Source organism: Somniosus microcephalus, chromosome 30 (assembly GCF_052327205.1).
Source record: "Somniosus microcephalus isolate GS21.2 chromosome 30, FLI_Smic_1.0, whole genome shotgun sequence".
NCBI lineage: Eukaryota > Metazoa > Chordata > Chondrichthyes > Squaliformes > Somniosidae > Somniosus > Somniosus microcephalus.
This window is the reverse complement of record NC_141016.1, coordinates 28396358-28415587: the sequence shown is the minus strand read 5'-3', so window position 1 is coordinate 28415587 and position 19230 is coordinate 28396358. Positions and strand designations below refer to the sequence as shown.

Below are 19230 nucleotides of genomic sequence, written 5' to 3'. Positions count from 1 at the left end.
ACATCAAACACATTACCCTCATCTACCCTCCTTGTTACCTCCTCAAAAAATTAAATCAAGTTTGTCAGACATGACCTTCCCTTAACAAATCCGTGCTGAATATCCAAGTATTCATTAAGAACCCTACCGACGTCTCCCGTCTCCACACACAGATTACCCTCATGATCTCTAATAGGCCCTACCCTTTCTTTAGTTATCCTCTTACTCTTAATATATTTATAAAACATCTTTGGGTTTTCCTTGATTTTACTTGCCAAAATTTTTCATGCTCTCTCTTTGCTTTCCTAATATCCTTTTTAATTGCATTTAGTTAAATCCGAAACTAGGGTCTTAAATCTAAACAAAGCAGATTACGTAGATATGAGGTGATGGTAGATTGGGAAACTACATTAAAAGATATGACGGTAGAGAAGAAATGGCTAGCATTTAAAGAATTAATACATAATTTACAACAAATATACATTTCTTTAAGGCACAAAAGCCCCACTGGGAAAGTGGTCCAACCGTGGCTAATAAGAGAAGTTAAAGATAGTATTAGATCAAAGGAAGAGGCTTATAATATTGCCAAAAAGAGTAGTAAGCCTGAGGATTGGGAGGATTTTAGAATTCAGCAAAGGAGGACCAAGAAATTGATGAAGAAAGGGAAAATAGAATATGAGAGTAAACTAGCGAGAGACATAAAAACAGACTGTAAAAGCTTCTATAGGTATGTAAAAAGGAAAAGATTAGCGAAAGTAAATGTGGGTCCCTTACAGGCTGAGACAGGAGAAATTATAATGGGGAATAAGGAAATGGCAGAGAAATTAAACAAATACTTTGTGTCTGTCTTCACAAAAGAAGACGCAAAAAACTTCCCGGAAATAGTGGAGAACCAAGGGTCTAGCGAGAGTGAGGAACTGAAAGAAATTAGTATTAGTAAAAAAATAGTACTGGAGAAATTAATGGGACTGAAAGCTGATAAATCCCCTGGACCTGATGGCCTACATCCTAGAGTTTTGAAAGAGGTAGCTATAGAGATATTGGATGCATTGATAGTCATTTTCCAAAATTCCATAGATTCTTGAACAGTTTCCACTGTCTTGAAAGGTAGTAAATGTAACCCCTCTATTTAAGAAAGGAGGGAGAGAGAAAACGAGGAACTACAGAAGTTAGCCTGACATCAGTAGTAGGGAAAATGCTAGAATCTATTATTAAGGACGTTTGGGCAGAGTCAACACGGATTTATGACAGGAAAATCATGTTTGACAAATCTGTTTGATGTTGTAACTAGCAGAATAGATGGGGGAACCAGTGGATGTGGTGTATTTGGATTTTCAGAAGGCATTCGATAAGGTGCCACACAAGAGGTTATTAAACAAAATTAGGGATCATGGGATTGGAGGTAATATACTAGCAAGGATTAAGGATTGGTTAATGGACAGAAAACAGAGAGTAGGAATAAACGGGTCATTTTCGGGTTGGCAGGCTGTAACTAGTGGGGTACCGCAAGGATCAGTGCTTGGGCCTCAGCTATTCACAATCTATATCAATGATTTGGTTGACAGTAACAAATGTAATATATCCAAGTTTGCTGATGATACAAATGTAAGCTGTGAGGAGGGTGCAATGAGGCTTCAAGGGGATATAGACAAGGTAAGTGAGTTGGCAAGAACATGGCAAATGGAATATAATGTGGAGAAATGTGAAGTTATCCACTTTGGTAGGAAAAATAGGAAAGCAGTGTATTTTTTAAATGGTGAGAGATTGGGAAATGTTGGTGTTCAGAGGGACCTGGGTGTCCTTGTACACGAATCACTGAAAGTTAACATGCAGGTACAGCAAGCAATTAGGAAAGCAAATGGTATGTTGGCCTTTATTACAAGAGGATTTGAGTATAAGAGTAAAGATGTCTTACTTCAATTATATAGGGCCCTGGTGAGGCCGTACCTGGAGTACTGTGTACAATTTTGGTCTCCTTACCTAAGGAAGGATATACTTGCCATAGAGGGAGTGCAACGAAGGTTCATGAGATTGATTCCTGGGGTGGTGGGACTGTCGTATGAGAACAGATTGAGTAAACTAGGCCTATATTCTCTTGAGTTTAGAAGAATGAGAGGTGATCTCATTGAAACATACAAAATTCTTATCGAGCTTGACAGGGTAGATGCAGGGAGGATGTTTCCCCTGGCTGGGGAGTCTAGAACCAGGGGTCACAGTCTCAGAATAAGGGGTCGGCCAATTAGGACTGAGATGAGGAGAAAATTCTTCACTCAGAGGTTGGTGAAGCTTTGCAATTCTCTACCCCAGAGGGCTGTGGAGGCTCAGCCGTTGAGTATTTTCTGAACTGAAAGAAATCATTATTTGTAGGAAAATGGTGTTAGGAAAATTGATGGGACTGAAGGCCGATAAATCCCCAGAGCCTGATGGTCTACATCCCAGGGTACTTAAGGAAGTGGCCCCAGAGATAGTAGATGCATTACTGGTCATCTTCCAGAACTCGATAGACTCTGGAACGGTACCCATGGATTGGAGGGTAGCTAATGTTAACCCACTATTCAAAAAAGGTGGTAGAGAAAAAGCGGGGAATTATAGACCGGTAAGCCTGACATCGGTAGTGGGGAAAATGCTAGAGTCTATTATAAAAGATGTAATAGCGGAGCACTTGGAAAGCAGTGACAGGATTGGACAAAGTCAACATGGATTTACAAAAGGTAAATCATGCTTGACTAATCTACTGGAATTTTTTGAGGATGTGACTGGTAAAATAGATAAGGGAGAACCAGTGGATGTGGTGTATTTGGACTTTCAGAAGGCTTTCGATAAGGTCCCACACAAGAGATTAGCGTGCAAAATTAAGGCACATGGGATTGGGGGCAAGGTATTGACTTGGATAGAGAACTGGTTGGCGGACAGAAAGCAAAGAGTTGGAATAAACGGGTCGTTTTCCGAGTGGCAGGCAGTGACTAGTGGGGTACCGCAAGGATCGGTCCTAGGACCCCAGCTGTTCACAATATATATTAATGATCTGGACGAGGGAATTGGATGTAATATCTCCAAAATTTGCAGACGACACAAAGCTGGGCGGGAGGGTAAGCTGCGAGGAGGATGTCGGGAAACTCCAGTACGATTTGGACAGGTTGGGTGATTGGGCAGAAACATGGCAAATGCACTATAATGTGGATAAATGTGAGGTTATCCACTTTGGTGGCAAAAACAGGAAGGCAGATTATTATTTGAATGGCAATAGATTGGGAGAGGGTGAAGTGCAAAGAGACCTGGGTGTCCTTGTGCACCAGTCGCTGAAGGTAAGCATGCAGGTGCAGCAGGCGGTTAAGAAGGCAAATGGTATGTTGGCCTTCATAGCAAGAGGGTTCGAGTACAGGAACAAGGATGTCTTGCTACAGTTGTACAGGGCCTTGGTGAGACCGCACCTTGAGTATTGTGTGCAGTTTTGGTCACCTTACCTGAGGAAGGACGTTCTTGCCATGGAGGGAGTGCAGCGAAGATTCACCAGGCTGATACCTGGGATGGCAGGAATGACGTATGAGGAGAGATTGTGTCGATTGGGCTTATACTCACTGGAGTTCAGAAGATTGAGAGGGGATCTCATCGAAACCTATAAAATTCTGTCAGGTCTGGACAGACTAGATGCAGGAAGGATGTTTCTGATGGCCGGGGAGTCCAGAACCAGGGGTCATAGTCTAAGGATAAGGGGTAAGCCATTTAGGACTGAAATGAGGAGGAATTTCTTCACCCAGAGAGTGGTGAACCTGTGGAATTCTCTGCCACAGAGGGCGGTGGAGGCTAGTTGATTAAATATATTCAAGAAAGAGTTGGATATATTTCTTGAGGCTAAAGGGATCAAGGGATATGGGGAAAAGGCAGGGACAGGGTACTGAATTTGGATGATCAGCCATGATCACATTGAATGGCAGAGCAGGCTCGAAGGGCCGAATGGCCTACTCCTGCTCCTATCTTCTATGTTTCTATGTTTCTATGTTTCAAGACAGAGATCGATAGATTTTTGGATATTAAGGGAATCAAAAGGATATGGGGATAGTGCAGGAAAGTGGAGTTGAGGTAGAAGATCAGCAATGATCTTAGTGAATGGTGGAGCAGGCTCGAACGGCCGAATAGCCTACTCCTGCTCCTATTTCTTATGTTATGTTCTTATAACGTATATCTAACTAGGAGGAAGGGCTGTGGAGCCAGCGCCTCATTAGCACGACTTGGCACTCGGCTCATCCTGTTGCCTTGTGCAAAAGTTATAAACTTAATGACGGGCAATTTTGTAGAGGGGGACCAGTCAGTTGCTCATTAACCTCTCACTGAATAAACAAATCCTAAAACAAGGTCAATGTCAGCCTGCTGTTTGCCTGAGGGCATTCATTGCTGACTCGGCGGAATGGGATAAGGTAATGAAAAACATATTGGGAATACCAAACACTCCAGCCAGTCAATGACCCTTGCAGGGTTTCATCACAGAACAGCAGAAAGTACAGATAGCATACAAGTTGCAGGACATTAACATCCCTTTTTATGTACAGTATATTTAGGATGTTTTTATGGGACGGGGAAGAGGCCCGATTATACCATGTGTACTTAAAAGCTCAGTTTGCACCAGTAGATGTGATGAATTGGTCTGAAGTGGCATCAGTTGGTGGCGAGAAAGATGTCCGACGGCCCTTCATCTGAAGATCACTGCTGGTAAAGCATAATGTAAAAAACACAACTTTGTGCTTTTAAGAGCCATAAGGGACCGCGGTTCCCTTCTTTAAAGGGAGTTTAAAATCTAAACGTTTTAGCTCATCCCCACAATGGTAAAAGGATATATGATCGAGGCACTGTTGTCCCATGAGAAGCACACACTGTGGAAATATGAACAGCAGCACACAGCTCAAACCGGACCTCCTCAGGACATTGATTGAGTGCCTTTTGTTGCAAAAAGGAAAAGCTGGCAAAGCATTTATGGTATCTTACAGCACAGTAGGAGGCCGTTCGGCCCATCGTGCCTGTGCTGGCTCTTTGAAGGAGCCGAACAATTAGGCCCACACCCCCCTGCTCTTCCCCCATCGCCCTGTAAATCTTTCCTTTTCAAGTATTTCTCCAATTCCCTTTCGAAAGTTACAATTGAATCTGCTTCCACCGCCCTTTCAGGCAGCGCATTCCAGATCATAACAACTCGCTGCGTAAAAAAAATTCTCCTCGTCTCATCTCTGATTTGCCAATTGTAGTAAATCTGTGTCCTCTGGTTACCGACCCTTCTGCCAGTGAAAACAGTTTCTCCCTATTTACTCTACCAAAACTCTAAATAATATTGAACGCCTCTTCTGATACTGTACTTCTTGTATCACTCAGCCCATTTGCTAACTAAATGTTCAGCCAGTTGTTAATATAAACAGCAGTGCTTTGCTTGCTGTTCTCTGTATGTACCTGGCTGGGACACTACGTGACTTGTGTTCTCCAGTTTCTTGGTTTAAGTACTTGCTTGATTCGTATTGCCACTTGGTATTGCTAACACAGGCTGAAAAGGCAAAGAAATAAAACAGACTAAAGTACTTGGAACAGACAAAGAGGGAATCACTCACTGGGTGGATACCACTAGCTCCTTAAATCTTCAGTTTTTACAAAGCACGTTGGAGGGCAATCAATGGACCAACTAAGCTTAATTTCAACCGCATGTTGCACAGCCTTCTTTATACAAAGTAAACTCTGTACTTCTGAAGAATTTGAGATGATATTCTTCTTACCAATAAAATGATCAGTATTTGGAATGGATTAGGTGATGTAGTTGCAGCATTTGGGCCCCATTAACCCAACAATTTAAGCCAGCAGTGATATGTAGATTCATGCCAGTAACTTTACATGCAGAGAGCTCTCAAACTTCTCTCTGTCGTCAATGAGAAGCACTGGATGAAAGTCAGATGCTTCCCCCCCCCCCCACCCACCCGAGTACAGGGAGACGCACTGGGACAGCTCGTGTGCACCCCTTCCCACCTCCTTACAAGCAGCTCAAGAACATCGCTGCCGGAACAATGCCTGGCAAGGGATGGCCTGCCGACCCCCCTTGATTAGACTGGCACATGCAAGAAGAGACCCAGCAAGGGCGAAAGAGGATAAAGCAGGACAAAATAAAAATGATCTCTGTTTTCTTAATGATTTAGAATGACATCTGGATTTGGAAAGGAACGTACGTGTAAAGTAAATGCAGCAGTTGGGCAGCAGTCCTAAATCTAATTGCAGTCTGCAGTGTTTTGGTTAACTCTCCCACATGGAGCCATATGTTGAGCTGTTTTCCCCTCTCTAGTAATTCCATAGTATTGAAAAGTCAAGTAGAATAATAGAGTCCTAGAATTTGACAGCACAGCTGTCGTCCATTCGGACCATCATGGTGTCGGCAGATTATTTAGCTAAAAATGGAGGACAAGAGTATGAAATGGTCAAACCTCAAGCAAGTTTAGAGATTAGAAGAACATATTTTCCCTCGTCAAATAACAAACATGTTGAATAGATTCACGGCCACAGGCGTAGATCGGCTCCTTAGAAAATGAGCTGGATGGGCGCCTGGTTCGGGATGGGGCTGAAGTTGGAAAGAGTTAAGTGTAGAGAGGTTGATAAAATGCTTCACCCTACACAGGTGGAAAGTGGATAATTTTAGCGAGAATGTCAGTGTTCCCATTAAGGTTATGGACAGGAGTTTCAGGGGGTTTCACATCTTGCTGGGATGATGAGAATGTTATCCGGAGAATGTGGTGGGGCAGGATCAACTTTAGGCTGTGATGGTACATCAATGTCCTGCAGTTTTAGCGTGGGTCCTCGTAGTTTAATCTTCTGGATAGTCAGTAAACAAATTGAATTGGGGAGAGCCTAGGCAATGCAAATGAGATGTGGTCTGCAGGAAGAAGCATTCTGGGTGTGATGTGTGCCTGGCCTCTTCCGATTCTGTGCTATTTTTACAGTCTTCTCCATCCCACTGACTAACTTCTCATCTGACACGTCACTCCTCCAAACATCATTTTCTTTAGTTCATGCACCAGTGATGTTTGTTTTTTTGATAAGTATAAGGGTAATTGAACCTTGGTTGCTTTTCACTCACGCTTGCCAAGAGGCGAGCAAGATTCCAAACACGCTGCCAACTTGATTTCAGCCAAGAGGATTAAGTGATTAGAGCCTTTGAGAAGCATAAGTTCTTGCAGAATCCTCTCAACGACACCAGGTTCCTGCTTCCTCAGGAATGCTTCAATCTCCCAACGACTGATCAGATGAGTGCGGGAGCCACGTTTAGCACAAATGCTCGTCTGCCTTGCATTAACGTGCATGGCTGTGTTTTCTGCGACAGATGACTGGAATACATCACAGCCCAAAACAGAAGGATGTGCAAGTCTTCATCTCAAATGTTGCTGTCCCCACATCTCACAAAGGAAATGTCAACGGTTTTGCAGGAATAATTTGGTTTAGAAATGTTTAGTGAACCATTTATATTTTAAAAATGAGTGTTGTGGAATGTCACCCATAGTTTTGCTCGCACTAAGAACATAAGAAATAGGAGCAGGAGCAGGCCATTCGGCCCCTCGAGCCTGCTCCGCCATTTAATGAGACCCTGGTTGATCTGATTTTGGCCTCAACTCCACTTTCCTGCCTGTTCACCATAACCCTTGACTCCCCTGTTGCTCAAAAATCTGTCTATCTCAGCCTTGAATATATTCAATGACTCAGCTTCCACAGCTCTCTGGGGTAAAGAATTCCAAAGATTCACGACCCTCTGAGAAAAGAAAGTCCTCCTCATCTCCGTATTAAATGGGCGGCCCATTATTCTGAGACTATGCCCCCTCGTTCTGGACTCCCCCACGAGGGGAAACATCCTCTCAGCATCTACCCTGTCCAACCCCCTCAAAATCTTATATGTTTCAATAAGATCACCTCTCATTCTTCTAAACTCCAATGAGTATCGGCCCAACCTGCCTCACTAGGCCCGCTGGGTGATGAATGTTGCCCGTACACCAGGGAGAGTTTCCCTGGTCTCTGGGTGTAACTAAAGGCTAAACCTGTTATTTAGTTACACATGGTGCACACAGTAATCTTCCTCCAAGGTGGAAATCTTCCATGAAAACAGCAATGTGCATCTCCCATATAAACAAGTGTGACATGGATAACAGAACACAAGAGTCCAGCGACAATAAGGCTGAGCTGAGAGAAGCTTTCAGTTTTAAAAGGCGGACAAGAAACAGATCACTCAAAACAAATCTTCCTTCTTCAATAAAGAGCTTTTAGGGGGTGGGAATGGTGGCTAGCATGGGTGGTTAATGAGTGGTACAGTTCATGTTAATACTGAGTTAAAAGGATGAGGTTCTTGTTGCCTGAAACTCCTGTTATTGGTAATGATATATAGGAGGTCAATAAAACATTATTTCAAAATAATCGGCCTCAAAAGCCAACAAAATGGAAGATGCTAGAATTCACTCAGAACACAATCAAAATATCAGGAGTTGGAAGCACATCTCGTTAAGTTAAAGGACGTGATTTTATCTTATTGCTACAAACGTGCTTTGCTGTTCCCTTTTGTTGTGCAGAATACACATCATCTCTAAACAACAACTTGTACTTATCAGGCGCCTTTAATATAGAAAAACATCATGAGGTGTTTCACTGGTGCGAGGAAAGAACAGGTTCACCCATGTCAAGGCCAAGATCTTACTCACCAACCAAAATGAGCCCCTAAAACCCAAACTCCTCACTAACATGGCCAATGGATTGGAGAACAAATGCCCTAAAAATCAAAGCCACGATCCATCATACTTCCTGAAAGCAACCCCAACCCCACCCAACCTCGAGCTCAATCCAACCTTAACCCAACCCTGACCAAACTCCAACCCAACCCAACCCCAACCCCAACCTCAATCCAACCTTAACCTAACCCAACCCAACCTCGAGCTCAATCCAACCTTAACCTAACCCAACCTCGAGCTCAATCCAACCTTAACCTAACCCAACCCAACCTCGAGCTCAATCCAACCTTAACTCAACCCAACCTCAACCCCAACCCAAACTCGACCCCAACCCCGACCTCAATCCAACCTTAACCTAACCCAACCCAACCTCGAGCTCAATCCAACCTTAACTCAACCCAACCTCAACCCCAACCCAAACTCGACCCCAACCCCAACCCAACCCCGACCTCAATCCAACCTTAACCTAACCCAACCCAACCTCGAGCTCAATCCAACCTTAACCTAACCCAACCCAACCTTGAGCTCAATCCAACCTTAACTCAACCCAACCTCAACCCCAACCCAACCTCAAACTCATCCCAACCCCGACCCCACCCTACCGTAACCCAACCCCAACCCAACCTCGACCCAAACCCAACACCAACCCAACCCAACCTCAAACCAAACCCAACCCAACCCCAACCCAACCCAACCTCGACCCCAATCCCAACCCCAACCCAACTTCAAACCCAACCCAACCTCAACCCAACCTTAACCCAGCCCCAACCCAACCTCGACCCAACCCAACCCAACCTCAAACCAAACTCGACCTCAACCTCATCCCAACCCTGACCCCAATCTCAACCCCGACCCCCAACACCAGCCCAAACTATCCTCCGCTGTCTGTGGCTATTTCCTCAGAAGGCCAGAAGATGGATGACTGGCCCCTCAAATGAAAAGCAAAATATGGCAGCATTATTAAACAGCACAGAGGGTAATTACAGTGCTTGAGATCCCTCAGTGCTTGTCAGTGTGTTTCTCAGACACACTGTGAAACGTGAGCTGCACCTTTACACAATGAGAAATGTGTGTGTGATTGAAAGGCTCAGTTTGTCGTAATGCTATATTAAATGCTGGATTTCTGCCAGGCACAATATTAGACATCTCTCCTGGTACTTGCTCTTTTATGAGTCTAATCATGGACCCCTGTCGTTTGGGATAAGCATTTTTCATTAAGAGAAGAGGTGGATTTTTACTTAAGGGGCTCTATCATTTGGGTAGGAATAAAACACAGACTGAATCTCATACGTGTGTGCAAACTCCATCTCCACTGCAAACTTTCTTCCCATTTTGTTGAATGGTCAATACTCCTCTGAACATTCTCTTGTTTCACTCAAGCTTCCAATAGATGCTTTTCTTCATCCTTGTGTCCTCACTGTGAAATCAGGACTCATTACACAGTCTCCAATGGAGACGCATTCTTTCCCAGGACCTGAAAACTGTGGAGATCCTCACCTGCCTCAATCTTCCCTCCTTCCTACAATCTTCTACATTTTTTTAACCGTGTTTGGCCTACCACCTAGATTACGCCAGAAAAAACACAGCTTATCAGACGACTTCTTCCTTTCATGTCTTCTCGCTGTTCTTGGGCAACAGTGTGAAGTAGTGGAAGGATTCGCAGGCCGCTCCTTCCATGGCCTTAACCATCTTCATACCAGCCATTAGGGTGGTTAGTCCTATACGGTGGGAGGGTTTTATGGGCTCTTGCAACCCATTCACCGGGACTGTCTGGAGTGGGGCTCGAACCCTCCAACTAGAGGCAGGAATGCTACCACCGCGCCAAAGGCTCACTCCCAGTTTATCAGACAACCCAACCCAACACACACACCAAAACACAACACACACCAAAACCCAACACACACACCAAAACACAACACAACACACACCAAAACCCAACACACACCAAAACACAACACACACCACACCAAAACCCAACACACACCACACCAAAACCCGACACACACCACACCAAAACCCAACACACAAAACACAACACACACCACACCAAAACCCAACACACGCAACACAACACACACCACACCAAAACCCAACACACAACACACACCAAAACACAACACACACCACACCAAAACCCGACACACACCACACCAAAACCCAACACACACACCAAAACACGACACACACCACACCAAAACCCAACACACAACACACACCAAAACACAACACACACCACACCAAAACCCAACACACACCACACCAAAACCCAACACACACCACACCAAAACCCGACACACACCACACCAAAACCCAACACACAACACACACCAAAACACAACACACATCACATCAAAACCCAACACACACAACACAACATACACCACACCAAAACACAACATACACCAAAACACAACACACACCACACCAAAACCCAACACACACCACACCAAAACCCGACACACACCACACCAAAACCCAACACACACCAAAACACAACACACACCACACCAAAATACAACACACACAACACAACATACACCACACCAAAACACAACACACACCACACCAAAACACAACACACACCAAAACACACCACACCAAAACACAACACACACCACACCAAAACACAACACAACACAGCCTTCCATACTGGCCTTTGTGGACTGTGGAGGCACAGCTCCTGCAATGGCACAGCTCCTGCAATAACCCAGCTGTCCCTCAAACCCGAGTACAAACCTACTACTACACAACCAGGGAAAACATGTCCTCAGTCTCCTTTCTCTGTACACAATGCCGCACATGTATACACCGCTTCATAACCATCTCACACAGACCACTGCAAACCTTTGCAGGACCTCCTAAGCTAAACTCGCCTCAAACATGAACTACCAACAGCAAACTTAAGAGACTCTGACAACTGATGATCTACGTTCAGAGATTTAAAATCAGTGGCCACATTCCTGGACTGTACATCCCGACTCTCATCCACCCTCATCCAACACACAGCGGCAGAAGTCAACAGTTCAAACGAAAATGGGAGAGCAGCTTGTCCGACAGCTTCACAGAGAAATGCATTGAACGTTGCAACACTGAAGTTATACAGACCTAGGAAGTGCCAGCTTTGATTGCTGGTCTGTGCTGAATTAGCTGATTAGGCAGGAGTGCACAGCTCTATAATCAGCGTTGACGTCCCTGGGAAGACAGAAACCAGGCAGGGCTTCCTCTCCTGATCACTATCCTACGAGCCACGCTCCTTGGAGCAGAACGAGATTGGGATCGGCTGTGATGCCTCCCGTTGTTGGTTAGCTGACTGGCTAGGTTCCTTGCGTGAGGAATGGCCGCTGTGGTTGCTGATGACATGGAATTGAAACACTCCAAGAGAGGGGGGGGGGAACAAAAATGCAGGACGCATATTTCAAACCTTGAACTTTTCAAACGCACTTTTCATAACGGGATTGGATTTGCTGTAAAGAGGTTAGCCTGTTTATTGTGTTACTGCGGTGCTTTGCTTCAGACAGAATAAAGCAGCAATCCCTGCACCATCTGCCTGTCTTGGCGAGTATCAGACTGCCACAGAAATAACTTGGGGGGAATGTAACTTCCAGACCCAGAGTACCATTTCCGCTCAGTCATCAGGACGAAGTGTTAGAAGCTATCAGTTTCATTCTGCACACTGTGAACTTACAGACTTTCCTCGCCCTGCCCGCCCGCTGCAGTCTGTTGACCGCGACGTTGTTTTAAATGAAGAATGTTCCGCAGGAATCATATTTGCTGGTCGGACAGCAATTCAGATTTAGATTATCACTCATCACAGGGGGGAAAAAAACCCAACATAAAGCCCTGTAAATGTGCGGCGAGTCAAACAGTATCTGAGAGAGAAAGGACAAGTTCACTCCAGCCCAATCATCTCAAACTTCTCGCAAAAGGCTCACGCTCTTTCAGATACTGACAGACTCGCTCTGTACTTCGGCATTTTTCCAGCTCTTCATTTTATCCCCATTCGTACCGAGAGTCAATTGGTCTTCCTCCTGTTTCTGCAACAGCGAGGGGTTTGGGATTGTACCAGGAGACAGCAGGCAGCGCTGTATTACACTCAATATGTGTCAGTGGACTAGAGCAGCATATTGTTAGAGATAATTGTAAAAAAGGAATCTGTTCTGAAAAATTAGCAGAATTCCAATTGGGTAAGTCACTGGGCCCTGCTGACTCGCACCCTGGGCCACTGAAATCAGAGAGGAGATAGCCGAGGCCCTGACTCGCACTCCCACAGAATGAGCCACCTTATATCTCATTAAAAGCCTGGCTATAAATGGCACCATCTGAAGGATCAGATCCTACCTGCTGCCCAGAGACTGAAGACACCACTGTGCTGCTTCACTACCTCACCTAGAATCTTAGAAGGATACAGCACAAAGGGAGGCCATTTGGCCCATTGTGCCTGTGGTAGCACTATCCAATTAATCCCATTCCTCTGCTCTTTCCCCATAACCCTGTGAATTTTTCCCTTCAAGTATTTATCCAGTTCTCTTCTGAATCTTACTATTGAATCTGCTTCCTCCACCCTTTCAGGCAGTGCATTCATGATCACAACAACTCGCTGTGTAAAAACATATTGCCTCATGTCGCCTCTGGTTCTTTTGCCAATCACCTTAAATCTGTGTCCTCTGGTTACTGACCCTCCTGCCACTGGAAACAGTTTCTCCTTATTTACTCTATCGAAACCCTTCATGATTTTCAACACCTCTATCAAATCTCCTCTTAACCGTCTCTGCTCCAAGGAGAACAACCCCAGCTTCTCCAGTCACTCCACATAACTGAAGTTCCCTCATCCCTGGTACCATTCTAGTAAATCTCCTCTGCATCCTCTCCAAGGCCTTGACATCCTTCCTAAAGTGTGGTGCCCAGGATTGAACACAATACTCCAGCTGAGGCCTAACCAGTGTTTTATAAAGGTTTAGCATTAACTTCCTTACTTTTGTACTCTATGCCTCTATTTATAAAGCCCAGGATCCCGTATGCTTTGTTAACAGCCTTCTCAACTTGTTCTGCCACCTTCAATGATTTGTGTACATACATCCCCAGGTCTCTCTCTTCCTGCACCCCCTTTTAAAATTGTCCCATTTAGTTTATATCGCCTCTCCTCATTCTTCCTACTAAAATGTATCACTTCACACTTCTCTGCGTTAAATTTCATCTGCCACCTGTCTGCCCAATTTACCAGTCTGTCTGTGTCCTCCTGAAGTCTATTACTATCCTCCTCACTGTTTACTACATTTCCAAGTTTTGTATCATTTGCAAACTTTGAAATTATGCCCTGTATAACCAAGTCCAGGTCATTAATATATATCAAAAAGAGCACTGGTCCTAATACCGACCCCTGAAACACCACTATATACTTCTCTCCAGTCTGAAAAACAACCGTTCACCACTACTCTGCTTTCTGTCCCTTAGCCAATTTTGTATCCATGATGCCACTGTCCCTTTAATCCCATGGGTTTTAATTTTGCTACCAAGTCTATTATGTGGTACTTTGTTAAACGCCTTTTTAAAGTCCATATACACAACATCAACCGCACTACCCTCATCAACCCTCTCCATTACTTCATCAAAGAACTCAATCAAGTTAGTCAAACACGATTTACCTTTAACAAATCCTTTTAAGTACATCCTGTTTATCTATTTTTATTCTATTCAATATTGCTACTGCCTCCTGCTTTCTTGCTACATCTTCACTGGCAGTATCCCCTTCTCTAGTGAAGACAGATGCAAAGTGCTCATTTATTACCTCAGCCATGCCCTCTGCCTCCACAAGAAGATCTCTTTTTGGTGCCTAGTCGGCCCCACGCTTCCTTTCACTACCCTTTTACTATTTATGTGTTTATAAAAGGTTGGCCAGGAGACCGGGTAAACAACCTGCTCTTCTTCAAATACTGCCATGGAGTTGGTAGCACCCTCGCCTCTGAGTCAGAAGGTTGTGGGTTCAAGTCCCACTCCAGAGACTGGAGCACAAAAACCTAGGCTGACACTCCAGTGCAGTGCTGAGGGAGCGCTGCGCTGTCAGAGGTGCCGTCTTTCGGATGAGACGTTAAACCGAGGCCCCGTCTGCTCTCTCAGGTGGACATAAAAGATCCCACGGCCACTATTTGAACAAGAGCAGGAGAGTTATCCCTGGTGTCCTGGCCAATATTTATGCCTCAATTAACATCACTGAAACAGATGATCTGGTCATTATCACATTGCTGTTTGTGGGAGCTTGCTGTGCGCAAACTGGCTGCGTTTCCCTACATTACAACAGTGACTACACTTCAAAAAGTACTTCATTGGCTGTAAAGCACTTTGGGATGTCCGGTGGTCACGAAAGGCGCTATAGAAATGCAAGTCTTTCTTTTTTCTTTCTTTATGGGATGTTTAACATTCATTTAAACAGGCCTCACACAACCAGGGTCCTCAGTTTAACATCTCATCCGAAAGACAGCACCTCTGACAACGCAGCACTCCCTCAGTACGTCACTGAAGTGTTAGCCTATGGTATGTGCTCATATCCTGGGACTTGAACCCACCACCTTTTCATCCTGAGGCAAGAGAGCAAAGCCAAGCCGAGACACAGATTCTACTTTTGAATGCTGTGCGACCTTATACAGTCTAACCTGGATGTGTAAATGTATGTATACGAGAATGTTGTACGACCCTATTTGCATCGTGGCCCATCCGGATACAGTATATGGAAGAAGAAATTTATCGACAATGAGTTTCGAAGACACTCTTTCAATTAAAGAGGTGCAGAATTTGAAGGTTGAAAGAATGAGTGTGTCAAAAGACTAAACATTCTCCATCTAACCCTTTGAGCATCGAGTTTCATTCAGAGATGTCAGAACACAGCTGTTTTGCATCATGAAACATCTGGAAGCAGGAACTTGTGTAATAAGGCTCTGGTAAAAGGAGTGCAGTGCATCACCGGGAGGTGCCTCAGCGACACTACAGCGCAGAGGAGTTGAGCTCACAGTTCTGTAATGGGCGAGGGGGCGGAGGGGCTGTGCTGTCAGCAGGGAGGGAACCCTCCCTTTATTTCAGCTCTTCAGTTCACTTCCCCTACTAACTCTTTGGTTAGAAATGAAGATCTAGCCCACCGTGGGCACCAACCAGTGCAGTACTGAGACACTGGCCCCGGCTTCAATTACCAGCCTGTGCAGAGTTAGCTGGTATCCAGTCAGGATGGTGGTAGAAATTGCACGCTTGGCGACAGCACCCCTGGGTGAAGGAGCCGATGAACCATCCGTGGTACTGGCAGCTGATCGCTAGCCAGTGTTCCGAGCGGGAGAGTGTGAGGTGAGGGTGCTATCAACTCCATGGCAATATTTGAAGAAGAGCAGGTTGTTTACTGGCCAACTTTCCTAGTACAGGAAACTTTGTGCTATCCGGAGGTTGAATGTCCGGCAACTTTGAGCTAACGGCAGAAATCAGCAGCCGCTTTTGTTAGTTTTTTTTTCTTCCCCTAGCATTTTTTTTTAACAGCCAGGCTCTGGAAAGCATCTTTGTAGCTTAGCAACAGCTTCAGAGACGCTTCCAAGGTACGGGCCGAGTGTTGACAAGCTGTTGCTAAGCAACAGTCTTTGTTGTCAGATACTGAGATGAAAAGCTCCTATCTGATAACATTGACGCTGGTCTATCCGGAAGTTTTGAGGCAACGGCAGCAGCTTGGTCCCGTGGGTGCCGGATAGCACAAAGTTTCCTGTACAACTAAAACCACTAAAGACAGGTTAGCTGGTCGTTTGTTTCTATATGGTACAGGAAACTCTCTTTTAACCGGCACCTAAATCTCTGTTAATCGGCAAAATGCAGGCGTAGGTTCAGGTAAGTTTTACTTCATATTAGTGGCCAACTGGGGTTCGTGCACTTGTTGCTAAGCAACAGGGACGCTTGGTCTCTGGCCGGAGTTCCTGCACATGTTGCTAAGCAACAGGGAAGCCTGGATTTGTTGCTGTGTACGGAGCTCTTGTACCTTTTAAACTATACCTCTCTGTAATCCGGACTTTTTGATAAACTGGCACCACGCCGGTCCCGTCGGTGCCGGATAATAAAGAGTTTCCTGTATTGAGATAGAGAATCAGCCATGATCATAGTGAATGGTGGAGCTGGCTCGAAGGGCCTACTCCTGCTCCTATTTTTCTATGTTTCTATATGGGTGAGGATAGAATTGGGCTTAACTCTGATAGCCTTTAAGTTGTACATTTTGCCAACATTCGCTGTCCAGAGTCACACGCAGGGGAAGAGCAGCGCCCCTCGGACAAAACACTGGAGGGGGAGACTGTGCCTGTGGAACTGCACCCGGCAACAGTCAGTGTCTTCAGGAGAGAAGTGGCAATTGGCAAAAAGGAGTTGTTTAAAACGAGGTGAAGAGAATGAAGATATCTTCGCTGCTCATTTTTAAGCTCCTCCAACACATGCTTGTAACTAGATGTCGGCATGCCTGACCTGTGAATGCTGTTAATTAATTTGTGATTAACTGCAGCAGTCAAGGGTTTAAGCAAGCGCTGCAGCTCAAGGGAGCAGAGCTCGGATTACTGATGCTCTGCAGCGAGCTGCTTCCTACGACTGCCAAAGGACAACCTTCCCACTGTGCTCCGCAGCGGTCAAACAGCCACCTCACCCTGGTCACAGCCATCGAAAGCAATGCACTGAAACCATCGGCCACTCAGCTTCCTCGGAAGCGGCTCCAATTATCCGGCAGGGCTCTTTTGAAAGTAAGGAATGCGCGCTTGCATTTATTCCAGCTCCCGGACGCTTCTGCGGGGCTTTGCGTACAATGCATGGTCCTGGCCTGCAGTCACTGTAGTTATACAGACAAAAGTGTCGAGATCCCACAGACAGATATACAATCACACAAACAGGCCATTTGGCCCATCGAGTCCGTACCGCTGTTTCTGTACATGAGCAGTCTGTCTAACCCTACATTTCAGCTTGCTCCCCACGCCCTTTTAATATTCCTCATTTCCTTGCCTTTATTAGCCGTGGCACAGAATTCAAGAGCAGGGGGGTTATGATTCAACTGTATAAAACACTAGTTAGGCCTCAGCTAGAGTACTGCGTGCAGTTCTGGTCACCACATTACAGGAAAGATGTGATTGCGCTAGAGAGGGTACAGAGGAGATTTACAAGTATGTTGCTGGGAGTAGAGAATCTTAGCTACGAGGAAAGACTGGATAGGCTGGGTCTGATTTCCTTGGAACAGAGGAGGCTGAGGGGAGACCTTATTGAGGTGTATAAAATTATGAGGGGCCTAGATAAAGTGGATAGAAAGGACCTATTTCCCTTAGTAGAGGGGTCACAAACCAGGGGGCACAGATTTAAAGTAATTGGTGGAAGGTTTAGAGGGGATTTGAGGGGAAATTTCTTCACCAGAGGGTTGTGGGGGTCTGGAACTCACTGCCTGAAAGGGTGGTAGAGGCAGGAACCCTAACCACATTTAAAAAGTACTTGGATGTGCACTTGGGATGCTGTAACCTGCAGGGCTACGGGCCAAGAGCTGGGAAGTGGGATTCGGCTGGAGAGCTCTTTGTTGGCTGGCGCGGACACAATGGGCCAAAATGGCCTCTTTCTATGCTGTAACTTTCTATGATTCTATGATACAATTATCGAGTCCCCCTTTGAAAGGGCTATGGGCTCTGCTCCCGCGATGTTCCTGTGACAGACCGTTCATCATTCTAACCATCCCGTGGCCCATCTTACCTGGACACCTGTACAGCTTGCGGGCCTGACTGATGTCTCCCTTGCTGAGCCGTGTCCGCTGTCCTATCGGGGGCCGAACGCCGTTCTCATCGTATCGAGGAAGGATGGTGTCGAGGAAAATCCCCCTAAATGGAAAAGCATCCGTCAGTCTGCACAAGCACCTACATGGAATTCAGTCCCCCAGAGTCATCCCTGTGCTCATGCAACGCAAGGAGACAGAATGAGGAGGGCTTACTCCGCCCAGAACAGGCCGCTTCAGTCAGACCACTGGTCGTTGATCAAATAGCTTTGCAGCAACACTCCGAAAGGGAGTTGGAGGGGGAGAGACTGACCGATGGGAGTTGGAGGGAGAGAGACTGACCGATGGGAGTTGGAGGGAGAGAGACTGACCGATGGGAGCTGGAGGGAGAGAGACTGACCGATGGGAGTTGGAGGGAGAGAGACTGATGGATGGGAGTTGGAGGGAGAGAGACTGATGGATGGGAGTTGGAGGGAGAGAGACTGACCGATGGGAGTTGGAGGGAGAGAGACTGACCGATGGGAGATGGAGGGAGAGAGACTGACCGATGGGAGCTGGAGGGAGAGAGACTGACCGATGGGAGATGGAGGGAGAGAGACTGACCGATGGGAGATGGAGGGAGAGAGACTGACCGATGGGAGATGGAGGGAGAGAGACTGACCGATGGGAGATGGAGGGAGAGAGACTGACCGATGGGAGCTGGAGGGAGAGAGACTGACCGATGGGAGTTGGAGGGAGAGAGACTGGCCGATGGGAGTTAGAGGGAGAGAGACTCACCGA

At 45.8% G+C, this 19230-nt stretch overlaps 1 protein-coding gene across 2 annotated transcripts in view; it reads right to left on the bottom strand.

Annotated features, from left to right (window-relative positions):
• The window catches only part of bmp1a (bone morphogenetic protein 1a), a 282531-nt gene that overhangs the window by 58809 nt on the left and 204492 nt on the right, over window positions 1-19230 (bottom strand). For both annotated transcript variants that reach the window (XM_085971287.1, XM_085971289.1), the window contains one exon: window positions 18432-18556. In XM_085971287.1, coding sequence (XP_085827413.1) covers window positions 18432-18556 — 125 coding nt within the window. The remainder of the gene's footprint in view (window positions 1-18431; window positions 18557-19230) is intronic.